Source organism: Cydia splendana, chromosome Z (assembly GCF_910591565.1).
Source record: "Cydia splendana chromosome Z, ilCydSple1.2, whole genome shotgun sequence".
Lineage (NCBI taxonomy): Eukaryota > Metazoa > Arthropoda > Insecta > Lepidoptera > Tortricidae > Cydia > Cydia splendana.
The window spans coordinates 9,422,812-9,446,150 of NC_085987.1; the positions used below are offsets into that span (position 1 = coordinate 9,422,812).

The 23,339-nt window shown below is 36.3% G+C and overlaps 1 protein-coding gene across 1 annotated transcript; it reads right to left on the bottom strand.

Annotated features, from left to right (window-relative positions):
- Nucleotides 1-12,008: 12,008 nt before the first annotated feature.
- LOC134805225 (neurofilament medium polypeptide-like) lies at nucleotides 12,009-20,913 on the bottom strand. Its single transcript, XM_063778532.1, has 6 exons — nucleotides 20,776-20,913; nucleotides 19,424-20,016; nucleotides 16,425-16,467; nucleotides 15,781-15,876; nucleotides 12,779-12,885; nucleotides 12,009-12,475 (listed from the first exon to the last, which is right to left on the bottom strand). Exons 1-6 carry the CDS (start codon nucleotides 20,813-20,815, stop codon nucleotides 12,299-12,301), a joined length of 1,056 nt encoding a protein of 351 aa, XP_063634602.1. The 5' UTR covers nucleotides 20,816-20,913; the 3' UTR covers nucleotides 12,009-12,298.
- Between the last annotated feature and the right edge of the window lie 2,426 nt (nucleotides 20,914-23,339).

The following is a 23,339-nucleotide window of genomic DNA, read 5'->3' on the forward strand; positions in this document are numbered from 1 at the left end:
ACTACTTACTATGAGCGAGCCATGTGTGGACCGTGAACGCAAATAGGTATTTGCGTCCTTTCATGTGTGGCCAAAAACCGATATCAGCGGGCGGAAACGCGTGTTCGCTTATTTGCGTGTTTGGCTTATTCCAGCAAATATAGACGAATAAATCCTCCTCACATTGTTTTTTTGCCCGAATAAAGCAGATGTTACGCGAACACGCAACACCATGGGAAGTGGCAGCACAAGAGCGATGTGACCAAAGTCAGGGGTGCGAAACTCCTGACTTCGGCCAAACTCGGTTCCGCTCGGCTCAGCATTGCTCCGAGCATTATTAGGGTTGGCACCACTTGACTTCCTTTTGCGTGGACGACCACAGATAAGATAATCACTTGATTTTTGACAACCCTAAATAGCCGAAAGGGATAGTGCCATATATTAGAAAGGGACAGCATGATTCGACCCTGAACCGCTGTCAAACTTCGTTTTTGTAGGAAGTTTCCTTTCTGTACGGTAGTAGGTACTATTAATTATTATGTGCCAAAGTTGTTAACGAAAACAAAACAAACATTTTACGAGCAAATATGTAGGTATGATGAAAAATATGATATTAAATGACATGAACACGCCACAAATATAAGATATTCCTATTTTGCTGACTAATTACAATTAGGTAGGTGTGGGTACATGCGTTTATTGCGTTTACACAATGCCGAATAGTGCCAAAACATAGGTAGCTATGTGGTATAGGTAGTTACATTTAAAACATATTTTTTATGCAAACAAGCGTACGATCTGCCTGATACTATACCTAGGTACGTAGGTACCTACATACAATCAAAATTAATCATTTCAAAAGATTTCAAAATGATCTCATATTCGCTTGGAAACAAAGTTGATCATTTTGCTCTCACCGATACTTCTGCTGTTGACTGTACCTACGAATGATTTTCGAACTCAAGATTTATGTCACATGCACATTGTAGATGTATTTAAGTCCTTAAAAAACCCTCTAAAAGTAGGTAGGTAGGTACACTATATTTTAGATTTAATCATACTTTAGCAGGCACCCACCCCACACCTGCATCCCAAAACCTCGGCATTGACAGAGAGCTCATTCCTATGCCGGAGTATTAGCGGAAGTAAAGTAGGTCACTGTGAGATCGCAGAATGCACGACCTACCTGGATAATTATCAACACTGATGTTGGTAACGGCCTGACAGCAAGCGGAACAGTGTTAGGAAGCGTCCTTTCAAAAAGATCAGGGGACCTAGCCAAAGAGAATATATATTATAATCTGGGCCTAGTTAAGATGAGAATCGTAGGTACATCGACAAGCGGCGATCGAAACGAATAAAATGTATCGGGGTGACAGATTAATCGCCGTGTGCCTGCTACACTGCCACATCTCGAAAAACCGTTTTTTCGAGAAATCGCGTCTCAAAGTTGTGAGAGTATAGTTCAGGGTGTTTAATAGGATCTTACTCCTTTAGTTTTAGGTCTATGAATTTAAAATTTAGCTTTTTTTACTCGGAATGATATAACCCTCCTTATGACCACGCCACTTTTTAAAAGAAATGTATATTTTTTAAGACACAAGGCCCGAAAGACAGGTATTTAGAGTTGTGGCCGTATTGCAGACACATTTTTCAAAGATTTTGGGATGTGGCCAAATTTAAACACAAAATTATTGGATAAAGGTTACCATGCAAATATAAATAAAAACACCAAAATAGTTAAAATCCCTTTATTTTATCAACTTTGATAGGAACAAGATCACTGTACACGATAATATGTGTAACTAGCTTATAATCAGCAACATTATCTAATTATTATTTTCTAGGACGCAACTCAAAAGCTTCATTTAAAACGTGTGCTATATAGCCACAACTCAAAAGGGCCGTCAAGTTCACGTGCGAACGCCGCGGGAGCAGGCGGCAGACTGGCAAGTGGCTGTATTGCAGGGAATCGTCTGACAATTTATGGTCAAATCCATAAGGCCACTTGTGAGAAAAAGGCTCTTAAAGACCTTTTGTGCTATGGCTCTCGAAATAAGGTCGTAAATTGAACAATTTTGAATACGAATCTGCAATAATCCATAAAAATTAAAAATTTTGAATTGTGGCCGTATAGCAGGCACACGGCGATTTAACGAAAAGTCACGTGATAAACTTCCCTACATTCTTTTTCTCCTCGTCGACTGTAATTCTTGAATTAAGATTTCTTATACCAAACTGCAATTGGGTATTTTTAATGTATGGGCTCCCAACTCAACTATAATATTCATTTCGATACAGTTTAGTCAACTATAATGAAATTGACCAATCACAGCTCGCCGCGATCAAGAGGACGAAACAAAACCATAGCTCAAAATAATTATTTATTTTAGGTTGTATAGTAGAAACAATTGCCCCATAAGTCAAAAACGCGCATGTGACACCCTTAATATAGCAACATCCATAGACTACGAAAACCACTTAGCGTTGCTTGTTAGTCTCCATAGGCTACGGTCGCCGAAATCGAGAAAACAACTGTCTAAAAATTGAATTTACCGCGGAGCAAGTACCAGGGCCTCATGAGTTACGAGAAGGTGTCGTTGACCAGCCCGCCGGGGCGCGTACCAGTATGAAGGTATCGCGGCTGCTGGAGTATCTTAGCTTTTGGTTTGGTTTGTTTGTATGATTCTACTAGTTTAAAGTATTATTTTTAGAGATGCAACGGATAGTTGTTTGGCCGGATACCAGATACCGGATATTCGGCCTGACTATCGGCCGAATATCCGGTATTCGGCCGCCGAATATTCCGGCCGGCGAAACAATACCTATATTTTGGTTTTTCATAGTGTCCGACCGAAGGTTCGGTTTCGGTTTCGGTTTCGGTTTCGGCCAGTTTCGGCCAAAAAATCATGTGTCGGCCGTAGTTTCGGTTTCGGCCAAAAAACGGCCGAACCTTTCGGCCGGGCCGAAACTTACGAAATGGTACTTCGTCCTATGAATCCACACATGTGACAAATATCAAAAGTTGGAGAACAAGTAGGATAACAATATTAATATACTGATTTATGTATACATAAATTAATTGCTTTATTAGAAAACACAATTGCCCTAATCAAGACGCCACTGGACGGTCGACGCAGTCTTAATGTGTAAATAGTGGAGTGGCCAAGTTGAGGAATAGAGTCGCACCAAACAAAGTCTGCAGCGGATTTGATAGCCCACGCAGTGTAAGTGTTATGTATACGTCATAAATTCATAGAAGTTTGACTAAAAAGGTTTGACTAAAAAGGTTTATACCGACAAGTGGTATTGTTGGGATCAGCATGGTCTACTGATTATCAAAATGCATGTTGTCGCTTCATAAAGTGGTGGAAGGTGTCGTGACGTCATAAAGTCGGCAGTACAAAGTTGTAAACTTTTTTCTTTTAAACACACCATGTGTGGTACCAAATGAAAGGGCTTTGTGAGTAGATTACAAAGATGTAACATAGTATAACATGTTCACCACTTGGTCTAACAAATCCTTGGAAAACATTCAAAAATTTGACAGTTCAGAGTTGAATTTGAACTGCTCTAAATTGATAATGGATGAATGGATTAGTCCAAATTTTATACAAAATGACTGTGAATATTCTCTTTACTATGTCTAAAAATAATTAACCAAATATATCCAATCAAGTTGAATAACAGTATAAATTTCTGTTACAGTAGACTGCTAAATACTATTTTTTTTACTGAAAACATACCATGTGGGGTATGAAAAGAAAGGGCTTTGTGAGTAGATCACAAATATATTTAAACGCTTAAATAGTGGAAATGGTATATACCTAGGCCAAGATTTTTTCCAGGAATTAATTCCCAGCAAGCTGGAAATCGTCTTTATACCTTCATTTGGTTCTAAATTAGCGTAATCCGAGTTTTCTCCATTCCAGGGGTTGTGGAAAAAATTTTACTATTTTTCAATTTTATGCTTGTAGTTCAAAAATGGTACGTCCGACTGAAAATTTGCTCTAATCATCACGATCTGAAAGATACCTTAATATGAGTTCGTAGTCAAAGATTGTAAAAAATGGCCGCCACTTTGAATTTCTTTTTTTTTTGTAAAATCGTGTCAAAATCTGGTAGTAGCATTGATTTTGACGGTGGGTTCCTTCTACATCGAGTGGGTTCTTTCTACATCCACACCTCCTGGGATGGAGCAAACTCGGATTATACGAATTTATGACCTAATGAAGGTATTAAAATTAAAATGATTTCTAGCTTGCTGGGAATTAATTCTTCAAAACGCTTATTTTGGATCTAATTTGATTGGCCTAATATTATGTTATATATTTGTAATATACTCATACATCGCTTTAATTTAACATATCACATGGTATGTTTTCAGTGAAGAACATAGTATTCTAGAAGTTTCCCATAACAGAAAATTATACTGTTATTCAAATTGATGTACCTATTTCTCTTATTTTTTAATATTACTGGCTAATTATTTTTGAACATTACATAGAGGATATTTAGAGTCACTTGGTATGTAGAGCAGAATCCATTTAGTAGTTTTCAATGTAGAGCAGTTCAAAATCAACTCTGCATTGTGTGATTTTTTGACGTTCTTCTTATTTGTTAGACCAAGTAGTGAAAATGTTATAGTATGTTACATTTTTGTAATCTACTCACAAAGCCCTTTCATTTGGTACCCCACATGGTATGGTTAAAAGAAAAAAGTTAATAAGTTAGTACTGCCGTCTTTATGACGTCATAAAAACTCATTCCAAAGAAGCGACAACGTGCATTTTGATAATCAGTAGACCACAATACCACTTGTCGGTATAAACCTTTTGGGTCCTACGAAAATCTTAAATAAGGTAGTTTCTATGAATTGGCCTCTCCTCTAAAAGGCGGATTTATGACATATTTTCAACGATTTTAACAAGTCTGCAAAAGGTTCGGTTTCGGCCGAAACTGGGGCCAAAGCCGAACCTTCGGTTTCGGTTTCGGTTTCGGCAAAAAAACATGTTTCGGTCGGACACTAGACTTTTTCATGTGCGCATTGTGCAGGGGTTGACCGCGCGTTTCCTAGTACGAGTATAGTGAACGTTACGCGGACTCATTTCTATAGTTCGTTTTTTTTAGCATTAGAAATAAGGTAAACAATCTTGATGTGTCTTTTTATTTTTAAAAATAAGTTAGGGCAAATATGTAACAATTATGAATCTAATACGACCATTTATATTCTTCTGCTTTCATAAGTAATAGTTACTGATTTTTAAAAAGCGTTTTTCAATTAAAAGACATGTCAAGATCGCTTACCTTCTTTCAAGTTCTTTCTAATGCTAAAAAAAACGAACTTTAGGTTCAAAATGAGTGCGCGTGCAAGTCAGTGGAATGTTTAAAGATTCCAAATAATAAAAGAGTACGATTCTGACCGTGACTGTTCCTTAAATCCAACTTGTTTACTCCAAAATCAGGCCAATTTACTATCCGGTATCCGGCCGGATAGTAGGTCACTATCCGGTATCCGGCCGGATATTAAAATAGTGCCCGGATAGGCCGGATACCGGATAGTAACCGAATATCCGGTGCATCTCTAATTATTTTTGTTGACGCGTAGAAAAAGTATTGTATACAATAGTGATATAATCAAGCTTTTCAATCTCGTACCTTACTTAGCCAACTCAGCAAGCTTCGTTGTCTAAACACGGTACTCGACTGAAAAACTCTCTATTATATCACGATTGTATAAAATACTATTTCACTTTCGATTGGCGTTTATCAACGATTACCTATCACTTGGCTAGGAAATGGTAATTCCGTTACCTGCCTCTCTGTCGCTCTTGCATAGGTATTTGGATTATGTTATGACGAAATTAGACGAGACAAATAGACGAACGAAAGGACGAAATGGTTCGCGGTCTCTTAAAGGCGACTCCAGTTATTAAATGCTCTAAGCTCTGACTACATGCACTAGTTCTGAGCAATAAAAAAAAATCTTAGCAAACGTTGTGCTTTGTTGGCGAAAAATGTTCTAAATGTACTAAATGGTATGCCATAGTTATATGCGGTCGTCGAATATTCGGCGGTTCGGCCGAGAGAGAGGCCGAATATTCGGTATTCGGCCAAAACCACTAATCGGGGCATCTCTATTTATTACGATTCGAGTTCTTGCTATCCACTTTTTTTTAAACTCCGGACTTATCGCCGACATCAATCGAAACATCGATGAACGGCATCTGCCCCTCTCTGTCGCTCGAATACCTATGCAAGAGCGGCACAGTAAGGCAGATAAAGATTTTCCATTTTTACGGTTCCGTAACCAAAGGGTATGCGTCTGTCTGTCTGTCACCATGCATTTCATGAATGTATCTCATGAACCGTGATAGCTAGGCAGTTGACATGCGATCACAGATGATGTATTTCTGTTACCGCTATAACAACAAATACTAAAAACAGAATATAATAAATAATTAAGTGGGGCTCCTATACAACAAACGTATTTTTTTTGACGTTTTTTTGCGTAATGGACGTAATGGTACGGAACATCTGGTACGGAATCTTTCTCTTTTACTCCAAGGAAGGCGTAATAAGAGTGACAGAGAAAAATGCCCGCAATTTGCGAACTTCGATTTTCGCGGTTATAGCCCAGCCTCTCTGAGGGCCTACCGCGAACCACATTCGACTTGTTGCTTCCCGCCTGTCACACTTACGTACGAATTTACAAGTGCGTCAGAGAGGCAACCCGTCGAACGTGGTTCGCGGTAGGCCTCAGATATTTAGGGAACGCTTCTTTTGGGAAGCGGTCCTGATGCGGATATTTAAATACTGAACTGGATTTTTTAAACGGTATAAATTTACATACACAAACAGTATATGTATGAAAAATTAATGGTAGTACCTACCTTTAGTTCTCTGGTAAGTATATCGTCACTACTTTGAAAAAATCTCGTATTTCGCATTGCTACTCAAAGTTAAAACGCAGTTAGTCTGTGTGCATCTCATACATAGTTACCACATTTTTTTTGGCTGCTATTTAACTATTCACCAGATTTAGTAAAATTTAATACCAAAAAAATCTATTTTACCACCCTAAAATAATAAATGATCACCAAAATCTACTTTACCACCCTAAAATAATAAATGATCACCAAAATTATAACACCATTTTAATGTGAAATGATTACCTACCAATTATATTACATTTTACTATCCTATTAAAGGAAATGACACCAAACTAATCATTATTAACCCAAAAATTGTAAATGATTACCAAATTTCAAACCCCATTTTAATGTGAAATGATAACCAAATATTTACATCTTGCTATCCTATTAAATAAAATGACACCAAAATAATCATTGTAAACCCAAAAATAGTAAACAATTACCAAAATTAGAACTCCATTTTAATGTAAAATTATAACCAAATTTTTAAATCTTGCTATCCTATTAAAGCAAATGACTCCAAAATAATCATTGTAAACCCAAAAATAGTAAATGACCACCAAAATTGTAACCACATTTTAATTTAAAATGTGCAAATATTTAATATATCTTTATCCTATTAAATTAATTAATCCACTTCGTCACCTTTTTCTAACCTAACCTAACCCACTTTTCTAGTAGAATTTCGTTTCTGTATGGGTCGCAGTTCAAACCTAACCTAACCCACTTTTCTAGTAGCATTTCTTTTCTGTAAGGGTCGCAGTTCAAACCTAACCTAACCCACTTTTCTAGTAGCATTTCTTTTCTGTAAGGGTCGCAGTTCAAACCTAACCTAACCCACTTTTCTAGTAGCATTTCTTTTCTGTAAGGGTCGCAGTTCAAACCTAACCTAACCCACTTTTCTAGTAGCATTTCGTTTCTGTAAGGGTCGCAGTGCTAACCTAGCATAGCAGTTCAAACTTAACCTAACCTACTTTTCTAGTAGCATTTCAGTATGCTACTAGAAAAGTAGGTTAGGTTAGGTAGGTATGCGGTGCGGGGTAGGGGGGTTGAGCGGGAGGGGCTAGTAATTTTGGCATCATTTTACTTTATTTGGTGATATGTATATTTTTTTTGGTAATCATAGTGGTTTATTTAGGTGAATAAGGTCTTCAGGATTTGGTGATCATTAATGATTTTTGGTGATCATTCAATATATTTGGTATTCGAATACAATTTGAAGTGCAGTCTTAATTAAAACGGTGGTACTTTTGTAATTATAGGCCTTATTTTTTTGGTGTTCAGTAATTTTTTTTGGTAAGCATGATTTTTTTTATTTAGGCTACCAAAGTATTTTTTTTTTTCAAATTGTCACGATATGTAGGTAGGTCTCTCTCAGTGTATATCTTAATAACGGGTCAATAACGGGTCTTGCTATATATGTAGGTAAACCTACACGTAGTAGGTACAGTCAGCAGCAGAAGTTGCTAAGGGGGCCAGGTGTTCAAATAGATCTTGACGCGACTTTATTGTTAAGATAATAAGATCGTTTCAAGGTAATTTTGAACACCTCGCCCGCTTACTGACTTAGCTAGTACTTCGCGTAGTAGCGGGTACTCCGGGACTTGTCATTTTTTGTAACGGATTCTTTTGCTACGCTAATAATTTTAATAAAAAAAACCAGACAAGTGTGACGGACTCGCCCACCGAGGGTTCCGTACTTTTTAGTATTTGTTGTTATAGCGGCAACAGAAATACATCATCTGTGAAAATTTCAACTGCCTAGCTAGCACGGTTCATGAGATACAGCCTGGTGACAGACGGACGGACGGACGGACGGACAGCGGAGTCTTAGTAATAGGGTCCCGTTTTTACCCTTTGGGTACGGAACCCTAAAAACAGAAAATCATTATAAAAGCTCTGGGCTGAATATATACTTACAAACATACAGACAGTAAGCCGAATGGCTCCTATGCTGCCTTCAAAAAATGAGGTGGATGTAGGACCTGTAGGTAGGTAGGTATAGGTATTGTAGCTTGCCGTGGCCAGGCGTGGCTCACTCCGCGATTTCGTCGCTTTTCTACAGGTAGTTAAAAGTACATCCGTTCCACACCAATTTTGGTGGCTAGCCATAAGCCGCGCGTAGCGCTGTCGCCACCTAGCGGCCATATCTGTCGATCGTAACAGACGCGTTTTGTTAGAGAGTGAGTCTTCTGTACATAGTACTATTATTTATTCTGTGCCGTGGCTATCCTCGAGTTGAGGGCTCGAGGCCGCATAAGGCCAGTGTTCGTTCAGTAGAGTGTATTGTATACCTAACACGAATATAAATACCCATTTTATCGTTGACTTATTTCTGCCCTGTCTAGTTAAGTTTTAATTCGGACCAAGAAAACCCCTTGGATATAAAATTTGTCATGTTCCATAGCCAACTTTCACTTGAAAAGATTTTTTCACCTCAGCAGCTCGAACAAGGGTACTTTGCTTCTTAAAAACAGTGAGCAAAATGCGATTTTGCTCACTGAGTCATTTTGTCTCACTCAGTGAGCACAATGACATTCAAGTGACCTTTATAGTCAAATGTCATTTCAACATGCGGGGTCTAATACAAGTTCGATATACTTACTTGGGTTCTATTATCTCTGTCCCTCTAGTTATGTTCTCACTGCTTAGGGTGAAAAATTTTGTGTACTACACGAGATCAAAGTTATTTACATCTCGTGCGCTTTTGAATCCCTTACTACGCTCAAGATTCTAAATTAGATTCACTCGCTACGCTCGTGAATCTATTATAGAATCTTTCGCTTGCACGGGACTCAAAATAAGCACTCGAAGAAATATCAAACTTTGATCTCTTGTTGTACAAATAACTATAACTTTATTAAACTAAGTTTATTTTCTTTTGATCACGGTTTTATTAATTACAACATCATTGCATTGACGACACAGCAAGCTTTACGATTTGCTAATGTTAATCCATGACATTATGCAATCGAATTACGATAATTTTAATTCAAGGAAAATCTTTGTAAATCACCGATCTGTTTACCTAATGCAATCGTTTATCGTGATGAAGCTCGCTCGATCATCGCTTATTCATTAATGGTCATGGCCGTGACCTCGGGGAGGTAATGACCATTTACTGGATTTTTTTATAAGGTTTTAGACGAATTAACGCAACCGGTTCACTTTACCACACTCTTCACTTCACTTACCTGGTAGCCGGTCAAGTTATGTTCTAATGTATGGGGAAGACAAACAAATTATAGCCAGCATTCAATGAATGTAGTATGATAGCTTTGGGTATGGTGCTTTACGCACACTAGTGTCCCCTCCTCCTGACGTAACCCCCCCTTTTAGCATGAAATATGTCCCGGTTGACAGATTTTTTTAATTTTTTGGGGAAAGTATAAGTACAATATTAAGTACATTCATTGAATGCTGGCTATAATTTGTTTTCAAAAAACACAATTTAACCGAATCATACGTCTTACGGCGGTGTGTGAACAAAACCAGCGAAATGTAAGGTAAACGTACTAGTGCTCGACATGCTAATGCTAATGCTCAACAACATAAGACTTTCCGGTCGGTGCTATATACATCTATTGTCAAGTAGCAGTACTGATAATTCCGCTACTCGATACTAGATGTCGACTATGAAAATAATAGTCTTTTTGGTACCAAAACTGATGTATGGAGTGAGAACTCTTTGTCTTACTATTTATTTCTCTATGCTATTGTCAATACATTATAGAACATATTTTAACACAATTTATTGCAAACATATTATAGTGTAAATAACATTATTTGCGGTATTTGACGTCTGTCACTCACAACAGCAATACTACGTAAAATGTTTTGCACATCGAAATCACAAAGGAAAACAACTGCACTGCGAACGTTTACGTTCTACGTCTTTTTTTTTTTAATTTTAGGGTTGGCCGGACACCACCGTTATGAATCGGTAGTCGTCTAAGTAAATCGATATGAATTTTTCATTTTTCTTTTAATAAAAATAAGGAAAAAGTGGATAATTAACTGTAAATATGGATATATTTATCGTCACTTAACGGACAACAAATTTGACACAGAAATAACATAAATAAACTTTAAAATAGATCCCCAGTTAGTTTCAATTTTGACAATGGGTGCGACCTACTCGGTCGGTGTATTAAATACACCGACCGACCGGTAGCTTGCGGGAAAACCATATAATTCTAGCTTTATTTAAATCTCAAATAAAAATTCATTATACGTCACAATTCGATACCTCAGTCTACGTGCCATCCAATCGTAATCGCTTGCTGTGACAATCGATTTGCGTTAGTTGCATCTCTATATACGTCAGTCATAATGTGTCAAATACCGCAAATAATGTTATTTACACTATAACCATATCTACGAAATGGCCATTCGTTTGACTGTTTCGGATTTTTTGATTATTATAAGAGTCGACAGGAGCGAAAGAAAAACATACAATTCTTTAAAAGCTCCTTACTCTAATAATAATAAAAACATCAAACAAGGGGGCATAACGGTAGTTACAACATAAATACCTACTGATAAAATAATTTGTAGGTAGCTACTTGCTTAATTTATAGGTACTTAATGTTTTTTTTTGTTAACTTAATGATACCTACTTTACTTACTCAAAGTATTAAAGTAGATCCTTCACTTGCAATATGCAAGATAATTATAATGCAATATGGGTGTAAGCTGAGCAAGGTAACGATTTTCAATTGATAAATGACCTAAACATAATTATGTATGTTATGTAAAACAAACGAATGAATATGCAAACTTCTAAGACGTAAGAACTAGACGCTCGAATCTAGCATTACCTACCTGAGCTAACAAGGATAGTATAGTAAACACACTAGATAAATTTCATTATTCTTAAAATCTTTAACCATTTTGTAGGGATAGCTCTCCGTATTATTAATGTAGTAGCTGATCCGTGTCATGTTATAGGAAGGCATAGGTAGGTACAACAACTAATTGAAAAAATCTAGACTAGAGGTTTCAATTTACATTGGCAAATTTATTAATAAACATTGACTCATTGAGATAAACAAGACGTCAACAAGTTAAATCTATAAATATAAAATCACATACGTTTAAATCGATTTAAAGGGACTGAAACAGACGGACTGTAACTCATATCATATGTGTATATGAGTTACAGTCCTTCTGTTTCGTGTGTGTTATAATCTGAATAGGGCATGTAAATACCATAAATATCGTTCCGGACAAGGGCACAAACTATGTACCTACCTAACTGTCCAGGGTGACTACAATGTGTGCTAGTCATGGTATTGCTGAAGTTCGTGTCAAAAATTGTAACTCCAACTGGTAGCTTTCTGGACTGAATTTTGAAGAAAATAGTCATCCCAGTACCTACTGAGTTAAGGGCACACTTTATAACCAACGATGTGGAACTTGCCAATAGTTTCGCCCAAGAAGAACCACAATCCAACTTCGATTCCGACGAGGAACAAAAGCCAAGCTTGCTTCACAGTGAGGTCCTTGTATCCTTTAGAACTCATAAACTTTCTAACCATATTGATCTCCTCTTTGAGTTGCTGTAAAATGTAAACAACGACCAAGTTAACATCGGCTTTCGGATCGAGGCAAATATAACATAATTAATAATGATGTATTCCCGATTTCGCATGGTCTGAATATTTGTTCTCATCGCCACGCGGGAGAACTTACCTACTCATACAAAAAAGTTGTTGTTTAAAAGAAGTACCTAAGTACCAATATATGAGTTAAAAACTTAATTTTTTAAGTGACAGTTAAATACAATAAGATAATCGATAATCGTGTTGTATTGTACGTACCAATCTAAAAATCTAAAATAGTGTTGTAGAAGTTATTCAAACCTTCAGTTCACCTGCAGATGATGGGGGTGCCATTTCTACCGTGTAATATCCTTTAGCAACCCGCAGCTTTGCTGCCAGCTCTGACTTCGCCGCACGCTCCGTCTTCTCTGCTTAGTACCAAAATATTTGTACTACCTATTACCAGTGTGTGTGGAAGGTTCACGAATTAATTCTTAAAACGATGAACGATGGCCAAGAGTTTGGTTTTCTCTGAATTTATTTTTAGAAATGTAGGTAAGAAGTTATAATGTGGGTAAGTACATAATACAAACTTATTATCATTACTACTTATGTAATTGGCCGTGGGGACTATAACGAACAACAAAATTGGATAATGAATTGTCTCTATCTCAATTGCTTTTAATAGGTACTTTATAAAATAAAATTGAAGAGATAAAGATGAAGATACCTACAGTACATTGATATGTATATGTCCCTATATACTGACCATGTACAATAAATTAAGCTTTGTCGGTAATTTCCTCGTGAATTGCTAGCAAGAGGAGCAAAAGGAAAAATTTACCTGATTTTTTTTTTGGTATCAAAATTACTTAGGTATCAAAACGAGCTGAAATTTTGCACACCTAAACATGTATAACGCAGTATCATATATTTTAAATTTCTACTTTCACTAAAACTTAGGGCATTGACGCCATTGACCATGCATTAGTCCGTGGCGCTCACGACAAAAAAGTGTGATATACGGCAAATGATGATGATGGAATTTCCTTTTGCAGAGTTGCTCCTTTTGACTCACAGATTGATTTAGGAAGGGGAGCCAACCGGATTTTTAATGCAAAATTTTGACTTAAGGTGCCCATGCCCTCCGAAATTTGTAAAAGTTTTGTTTGGCTATGTGCGCAAGTTTGGTATCATTTTCGGGTAAATCAAGGATACTAAATTTATTTCTGATATTTAATTTATACGGATTCATATAAATAATTTAAAACTAAATGAAAAATAAAAAACATCTATTTTTTTTTTCAGATAAAAGACGATATTTTTCTTATTTTAATATGCACACAAAAAATTATACGCACGTTATAAAAAGTATACATATGGCATATTTATTTTACATTAATGTGACCAAAAAAAATTAAATGTAGACCTACTTTCGACTACTCATTGAACAAGATACAACGATGTGAGCTACAGCTAAGCAATTCATGGCGTTTGATGATGATGAGATCCTTTTTTATTATACATAGTGAGTCCTTAGAACCCTTAGATTAGATTATTTTAGGAGTTAAATCTTTTAAATACGAAATAATGTAACTATTAGTCCATTTCTCTTTTTGTTTTCTTTTAATTTACTCCAAAATGTCATATATGCAGAAACCTAAACAGGTGCTTGCGTAAATTTATGATTGTATGGGACAAATCACCCCACCTTTCATCCCGACTGTATCAAAAATCAAGGTGGATCTCCTTCCTAAAATAATCTAAACTAAGGGTTCTAAGGACTCACTATGTATAATAAAAAAGGATCTCATCATCATCAAACGCCATGAATAGGGAATATTACTGCATTGTTCTTCCGCCAGAGGGCATCACCGATCCATATAGTAAACAGTTTTTTGAAAATTTTGACAAGTCTTTCAAAACGGGATTAAAATAAAATTGCTAAATATATTAATATAATTTGAGTTTAAAATAAGGTTAATACTTACAAGATATGTTAATACAATAATGCATCAGTGCTGCGTATTTGGCTGTAGAAATCAAGGGAATCATTCATTTCCGAAAGACCAAAGTGTATGAAAGCTGTGGGAAGCGGTAGTACGTCGTAAACCTCAAAGATATGTTCAGCACATTTTAAATCCGAAGATTTCATTGCATCTGAAAACTTTTCAGGTAAGAATTTCGAAATAATAGAATAACCGTCACATTTACTACCCAATTTTATTCTGAGCATAACCTAAACTCTCGTTATTATTTTCAGGATTATGTAATACCAGGCGCTTTTTAAAGAAGGGAACCTGGGCCTTCCATCTTTCAGTGGACTAAAACGGAAGTTATAATATCTAATCAAAGGCGAGAACAGGCTGAAGCGAGTGAGGCGAAATGAAAATTAATGGTTACACATGTTGAGAACTCTGATGACTTAGCTCCCTTTCTAAATGTTCATCCGAGACAGCAGCATTCGATTGTGGTGTTGATTATGTTATGGCGCAAGAAAATAGTGTAGATAACCCACAGTTGCAAAACTATATGCCTGGTTTTAATACAACAACATGTAACGCAGCAGCTTTTTAAGTTCTTCGACCTTTAAATAACCGTAGGGCGCCATATTCACAGTAAAAGTAATTAAATATGATTATTAAAATTATGTACCTATTATAATAATTTACTTAATTACTTTTCACTTTTACTAATTATTTGTTTATGACATGACAACATGACACCATGACATGATGTGTCATTGATGATGTCAACGAGCTTTCCATAGAGATATAGAGCTTTGTTTACTGTATATCTAGTGGCGCCACCTACACAGAGCTTTGCCTAATATTCCCTATTGCTTAGCTGTAGCTCACATCGTTGTATCTTGTTCAATGAGTAGTCGGAAGTAGGTCTACATTTAATTTTTTTTGGTCACATTAATGTAAAATAAATATGCCATATGTACACTTTTTATAACGAGAAATAGTAGGGCTTTTTAATGATTTTTTTTAATTTTTTGTGTGCATATTAAAATAAGAAAAATATCGGCTTTTATTCGGAAAAAAATAAAATAGAAATATTTTATTTTTCATTTTTTTCATATATATCAGAAACGAATTTAGCATCCTTGAGTTACACGAAAATGATACCAAACTTGACCACATAGCAAAACTTTATTTTTTACAAATTTCGGGGGGCACCCCCACTTAAGTCAAAATTCGATTGACTCCCCTTCGAAAATCAATCAGTGAGTCAAAAGGAGCAACTCTGCAAAAGGAAATTCCATCATCATCATTTGCCGTATAATTAAGTGAACACCAGGGACTACATTGCGTTACCTTTAATAAGCTCCATAAGTTGGCTTAATTTTCTGTTTCTTAAAGCTTCACCCTTGTATACTTCTGCTAGTTCATAAACGATTTGCATGCGGCTTCCTAAAATAATAGGCGAAAGCGATTCAATCAATATATTAATATAACCACCACAGGCTTTATTTGTTCCGCTTATTAACATTCATCCATTACTTATACGAACTTTACGTTTGCATCCACCCAATACAATATAAATATCACATGCATATAGGCTGCTATAATCATATCATAAGTTCATAACCCTACCTTTTAGCATTGTCGTAGTCGAAAAAATAATAGGAAGGTAGCTGCTTGATGATATTGGGGTCGTGATCCCGAATGTCATAAATTTAACAAATTTCTCCATGCAATGCAATCAAATCAACCACAACATTGCAAAAAAATCCAGAGTCGAGAGTGGACGAAACGTCCCCTACGCTCGCCAGAGCTTTGTAAGTCTCATGGGAAAACTTGTTAGGTATAACATAACTACATAGTTATGTTAATCATAATCACTTTTTATCATTCAGGATGGTGACCTCAAATTCAACGTAATAATGATAACATGGCAAAGGTATGTAACATACTTGTGTTGAGGTCGAGGAAAAAACGTTGAAATAATTAATACTTACGAAATGATCCGACTATGGATTTCGCGTGTGCAGACATACCTACCTATTGCAATGGTAACAGATTAAATTATTTTTAAACGTTTTCAAAATATAATTATATGTATCTTTTGAAACCACACGACAGGGCTCAGTGAAACAATATACGAGTACGCGAGTATATGTGACAATGTGTCAATTTATATGTCACTTAATTTTATTATTATTTAATTTTATAATTTAATAGGGAATATTACGCGAAACTCTGCGTAGGTGGTGCTACTACCACAATTTATCACAATCTGGGGGTCTACCGCGAAACAAGAACATCCAAATTTCGTTATCTAACCTCTCTATCACTCTTGCAAATTCGAGCGATAAAAAGGCAGATAACTAAATTTCGATTTTCGCGTTTCCCGATAGGCCCTTGTTAACAAACCGCCTAGATGCATCAATGTCATATTTTATTATTTTTATTGTCTATGAAAACTTGTCAAAAAACAGTTTAATGCACAGTATGTATAAGTTACTCTATGGTTTACTAGCTAGCTTAGTTCTGTAGGTACTCTGGCGGCAGAACATTGCAGTAATATCCCCTAAAAGGTTTCAAACTTAGAGCATTTAGTTCCAGTTATTGAATGCTCTAACTAAGGCCTCAAAGCATCAGCGGTAGAGTCTGTGCGGAAAGAGAAGAGTCGTGGGATTTGAGGGCGCGCCAGTGCTATTTTATGGTTTTTGCTATGCTGACAACACTGGTCACGAGATTATAGTACGACACTAAAGGTCATGACACTTGAATCCCTTTTGTTCCGGTTTTTTACCACGGCTTACTAAACGGAGCCTGGTGGTGGTGGCGGCTCGTCAACTCAATCCCCTGATTTAGCGCAGGCACTAGTTTTCTTTTTAAAACACACTTGTTTTTATGTCTCAGATACTAAAAAGTGACAGTGCGATTGACAAAACTGCTAAAACTAGTTAAGAATCTGCCCAATACAACTGTAATTTTAGTAAGTACCAAACAAGATAGTCTCATTTATGTACTGCCTAATCTGTGCAGTCCAACAGTTATTTTAATACAAAACCGGGTAGATCGGGTAGAAATTGGGCAATAGAACTGTAATTTTACTATCTGGGATATATTTCACCCATTGTAAACTTGACTTGTAATGTATGTGTACATTATTAATAATAAATATGAATATGAATAAAAATAGTGCATAAGTAGGTAGGCCTTATTGGGATATGTCCGGTTCTCTCATCACACGATATTTTACTTCGCCGAAAAGTCAGTGCTAAATGAAATATAATGTCGTAACTAACAGAACCTAGTAAACGAACTTACAAATAAAGAAATATTTTATTAGAAATAGTTTTATTCTTTGTAATCGAAGTCTGAATTAAAATATTCAATGTTTGAGCTAACTTCGGAACAACCAGGGACACTCATAGAACTATCTTCATCTGAACTGGATGTGCTTGAATCCGGCACGTAGATTACGAATTATTGCATATCACCTACTTAGCGGTCTTTTATTCGAGATACCGTAGGTACTTTTACGCAATCCTGAAAAAAATGTACATATAAATATGCATAAAATGGCAAGTATCAAGACTATTTGTCAGTTATTTTAAAGATCATGAATGACCTGCATATTTATGAAAATTAATATATTTTGAATGAATATACTTACCGATTATGTACCGGAGACAAGTTACTTAGGGGGCTTATTAAATAGGTAATTATTTAATATTAAATACAACATCAATACCCGTGAATAGCGGAAACAGGTTCCGCGACTTTTTGTAAGTCGATAGTCGGCTTTTAGCCGTTTTCTTCCCGCTGACAAAACCGAACAATGTTAAATATAATTTTGCTTGTGGTTTTATGTACGGTTTTATCGTGTTGTGAAAATTATTTTATGCATGAAACTTGCGGTTTTTATTCGTAAAAATATACAATGACAGAAGTTTGTTTACTTTTTACAAGACAGGTGTCAAAGGTTTGATTGCCATATAAAATTGAAAATGTTAGTTCCCGTTTCTGCCACGACTCTTCTCTTTCCGCACAGACTTTATGAGTAAGTATAGTTTAGTTAACACAACACAACACGTTTTAACTTTCTATGTAGGTAAACCCAATTTATTGTTGCCCAACGAAACGCAAAACTACCTCTACCCCAACTCTACCCTCCATACTCAAAAACATCTCGCTCGGTTATCTGCGCCCTCCCCTTGTCACTTATATAATATGGTTATTAAATCATGATTTCACAGAACAGATCTAGAAAAAGGCTCCTAGAGTTAGACCAAGATATGTCTGCAACGATTTTGATAGCACTCGCATTGCAAGCGTTATTTATAAGTCAGAATTTCATAGAAGTTTGACGTTTAAAATAACACTTGCACTACGTCTGCTTTTGGCCCGCTATCACAATCGTTGAAGACTTTTCTTGGTCTAATTCTAACATACGTAGTGTTGGCGTACACGATAATTTCATGAGTGCGAAAGAGTAGAGACTACAAATGAAAAGACGCGACTACTTTTAAGCTTGATAGCGACCGGCAGCGACCTCTTGTACCGACCGGTATGACAGAAAACACAAATATGTAAAATATGAAAGCTGCTTTGAGGAGATAATTGAGTGGAAATCTTGAATTGTTACATAATTGAATAAAATAAAATTACACAAAGGTAGGTAATAATAGACTTAAATACAAAGAAAACATTTGTTTATTAGCATACAACAGAAAATCATCAGTAAAAATATTGCAAGTTAATTCATAAAATATGTCTGATAAAACACTGGTGAAATGATTCATTCTTAGGTAGGAAAAAAATACACAAGAGGAAGAGCAAGCATGTCGACGTCCATCCTTCATCTCTCACCCTATCTGTAGGTACTGTCGTGCCTGATGTCACAGGGCCAGATGCACTGAGGTTCTTTATTTTCAGAACTACAAATTTAATACTTTAAAATAAACATTTACAACCATTTACCAACTCTGGCCAATCATGCAGCTTACTTCTTTCCCTTCGGTGGATCTGGCTTCTTAGCCTCAGATTTTTTGGCCTCAGGTTTTTTGGCCTCAGGCTTTTTAACCTCAGGTTTTTTAACCTCAGGTTTTTTGGCCTCGGGTTTTTTAACCTCAGATTTTTTCGGGTCGGGTTTTTTTGGATCTGGTTTTGGAGCAGCTTTAACTGCGGGTGATGTTTTAGAATCAGCTTTTGCAGGCTCAGCTGATTTAGGCTTGACCTTCTCTTCAGCAGGTTTTGTTTTTACTGCTTGAGCTTTTGCTGCTTCAGCTTGTTTTGCTTTTGCAGCAGCTAAAGCTTTGGCCTTTTCTTCTGCCGCTAGTTTAGCTTCCGCCACAGCTTTTTCTTGCTTGTCCTTAAGTGCCCTTTCTAGTGCTATTTTCCTTTGAGCGGCAGCAGCGTCAATAGCGGTTACAAACGCTCGCAGAAACGAAATCATACCATTACCGACAGCACCTGCAAATCTTTCTATAGTTTTTCCGCCGATTCCTTGAAAAAAAGCTTGTGTCATTGGTGGTATCATTTCTACTTTGGCGTATTGCCATGCTTGGGAGACACATGGTTTTGCGGATTCGCATACATCTTGAAAAGAAAAGACAATATTTTAGTAAAGAAGTATAATATCTATGTTACATTTAAAATTATTTATCTATTACAAATTGTGTAGTAATCTACAGTATTGTGTTACAATTACAATATTTTCGATTGGACAGTGAGGGTCCACATTTTTATGACACTAGTCGCACTTGGAAGAAGACGATGAAGAAGTAGACCTTGAGGATTTTCCTATTTTTTCATTAACTTTTTCTAATTCTTTTTCTAAGTACTCTTTTTCTCCTTCCAACTGCTGATCTCGTAATACTCCCATTTTAGAAACTAAAAAGTCTGTCGTTCTGGAGAGGCCATTTTCTAATTTTTCTATCACACTGTTATCAACTATAGGACGAGCGGCAGTCTCGGCGATCCGGTTTTTAGCGAAATACCAGAAATTTGAAAAAGGTCCTCTCACGGTCTTTATAGAAACTGCAACAAAACAAATTCTGGTTTAACTATTTTCAAACAGCAGGCGCCATCAGACGCAGGATGCTCAAAAATATCTCAACACAGTTTCTAATTTGAGTCGTTCTCAAGTATTTATGAGACCCTGAGTCGCTCTGCTAGTATTTGGTCGTGTTTATATACATACAAATGACGCACATTTAAATGATACCGAATGATACTGTTACATAAAATATAACCGAGGAAATCGTCAAAGATTTTTAAATCTTTGTTTTGCCACAGTTTCTGTAGTGGAACAGCGAGCATGTCAAGTGTTCTATGATACAAGTATATTCAACATACTTAGGGCGAAATCGAGGGCGATTCGCAGTGGTCTGGCCATAACGATTTAGCTGTGTGACGCTCCGGATTTTGATAAAACCACGATAAAAACTATGGGAATGCCATTGGTGTTTTTGTTGACAGTGACAAAGGTGACGTTATATATTCTTTTTATACTTTTGCAAGACAACAACATAGTGATTATATTCTTTTTGGACATCAACTAGTATTGTTTTTTTAATATACTTTATATACGAGTATAAACAGTAAATAATAATAAATCTGGTTGTATCCCCCAAGAAATTAATAATAGATGGCACTTTAATCTTGCACACGGCGTGTGTAACATGTATTAAACAACGGTATGACGTAGCATACGGATCCTGCTACATTCTATTTCATGCCAGGCAGCCCAAAATATCCCACGCCAAAGAGAATAGATAGTATAGAGGGGTCCTGTCATAGTAAATTTTGAAGTCACAGTAAATTTACTGCCATCTATCGACACACGACTAAAACTCAAAATGAAAACTTTAAAACTATCGAAAAAAATTATATATACTTATGGATAAATGATTTTATTATTTTTATATCATTTTGACCCATGTTCATTCACTGATACCTATGTGCTAAAATTGTTAAATATATAACAGTGTCGTCAACGCCATCTAGCCGAACATAGGCCAAAGGTGTGTGTGCCATCTATCCGAGAATTACTTTTTCTTGATTTCCGAGGCACGTTTTTTTCTTACGGCTCGATTCGGAAAATGAATTAGATTTCTACTAGACTTCAACAAGTAGATAAGTAGATAATTTAAAGATATTTGTAAGATAGATATGTCAAATTTGAAGTTTCCGCGATTCTGGAGGTCCTCTTGAACGATTTCGACAAGTTATGACTTAGATATCCTCGTCACATCTAGTCGATATCTAATGTAGATCTAGTTGATCTCTAAATCGTCTCAAGATCTTGTGATTATCTCGAAATCCGAATGGGTCTGCTAGACTTTATTCATCTTATACGGAGTTACATATGTCTTTGCCCACGCTAATAGAGTTACACCAAGAAGTCTGCAAAGATTTTGATACCACACGCAGTGCAAGTGTTATTTTAAACGTCAAACTTCAATGAAATTATGACGTATAGGCCCCGTGCATGAACTATAGGGGGCAGCATAGGAGCCGTCAGATTTTTGGCGCGAGGCGTAAATGTGTCGTTTATGCTTCCGATGTAGCCCACAAGATGGCAGAACCTAATACTATGCACAAGGAAACGTACCGACGAGAACGGTAGATGGTAGCACTTGCTTTGGCAATGTACATGTGTACATATGTTTCGGATTCAGGCCACACGATGGCAGACCCTCCAACACGCCCGCGTGTTGCGTTCCCTTATTCCCTTTGTTTGGCATAAAGTTTTAAGCTTAGGTTTTAAGTCATATTAATGTATTGTTTGTCATATTATCATTAACTGAAACCGTTAACTTTTCAGGATTTTCCAAAGATTATCTATAGATAGGTTAGGTTACGTTTGTTTTATGGCAATCCTGAAAAGTTACGCGTTTCTGAACTAAACAGACAATTCATTAGGTATTAAAACGTTTTGGGAAACAATGGAGACCCATAAATAACACTTGCTATCAAAATCGTTGCAGACGTTTCTTGGTCTAATAATATGATTATTGTGCAAGTGGCCGGCGCCTTTAGATGTACTTCACTACTTCAAGCATACTTCACGCGAGTAACTGATGCATGTAACTTTGAAAATGTTGTAAGCGCATGCAGCCCGCGCCTCCACGTGTGCAATCTAGATGCGTCATGTGCAGTAGTCACCAGTGCGTTTTTTAACCCTTAAATGCATGATTTTTTCTTTTTGCCCAAAATTAATATATGTATCACATAATTGTTTGCCGATTCTAGGAAAAATAGTTTAAAAAAAATAAATTTTGATTTTCACTGCGAAATCAGTGTTAGAAGTTGAATTGGCTAAATCATATTTATGTAAATATGTAATTTTCAGTAATAGATATATGATTTTTTTTACTACCATTAGAATGGCACACTATTTGTGATATACCTACCTATGATAAAGTTTTTAAATATCAAATAATTATAAACCCCGAAAACACCGTTCTAAATCACATACTAAAAATTATCAACTTCTGGATTTTTACAAGTTTTCCGACTTTTCGTCTTTTTTATAAATTAAATATATTGCGTAAATTTAACCCTTAAATCATCACCCTACTACTTGACGTTTGGTATAAAGGTGCGTTCAAGAACGTAAGCCTTTTTTTATCTGTGAGCTGTCTAATGCTTTGTAGACATTTGGCAACAAATGTAAGGGTTAAACACGTGGTGAAGGGAAGGATTTCTGATAATCGAGGACAACATATTTTTGCCTTTAGGTACCTTCTTACTTATAAAAATGAATGTGAGAATTTGGTTTCAGATTTACTCATGAAAAGTTAGACGTAGAAAGGAAAAAATAATTTAGGTGTGTGTGCCTCTCAAATGCTCGAATATGCAAGAGCGATAGAGAGGCAGGTTTTTCGATGTTAGCGGTAGGCCCTTAGAGACTCCAT

Excerpts from the sequence above, each read along its gene's own strand:
- LOC134805225 (XM_063778532.1), bottom strand. The coding sequence starts at position 20,815 with ATGGCCAGACCACTGCGAATCGCCCTCGATTTCGCCCTAA. Across the intron at positions 16,468-19,423 it reads ATCCACCGAAGGGAAAGAAG|GTAGGTATGTCTGCACACGC; the intron begins TAAGCTGCATGA and ends CCATTGCAATAG. Across the intron at positions 15,877-16,424 it reads ATCCATAGTCGGATCATTTC|GAAGCCGCATGCAAATCGTT; the intron begins GTAAGTATTAAT and ends CTATTATTTTAG.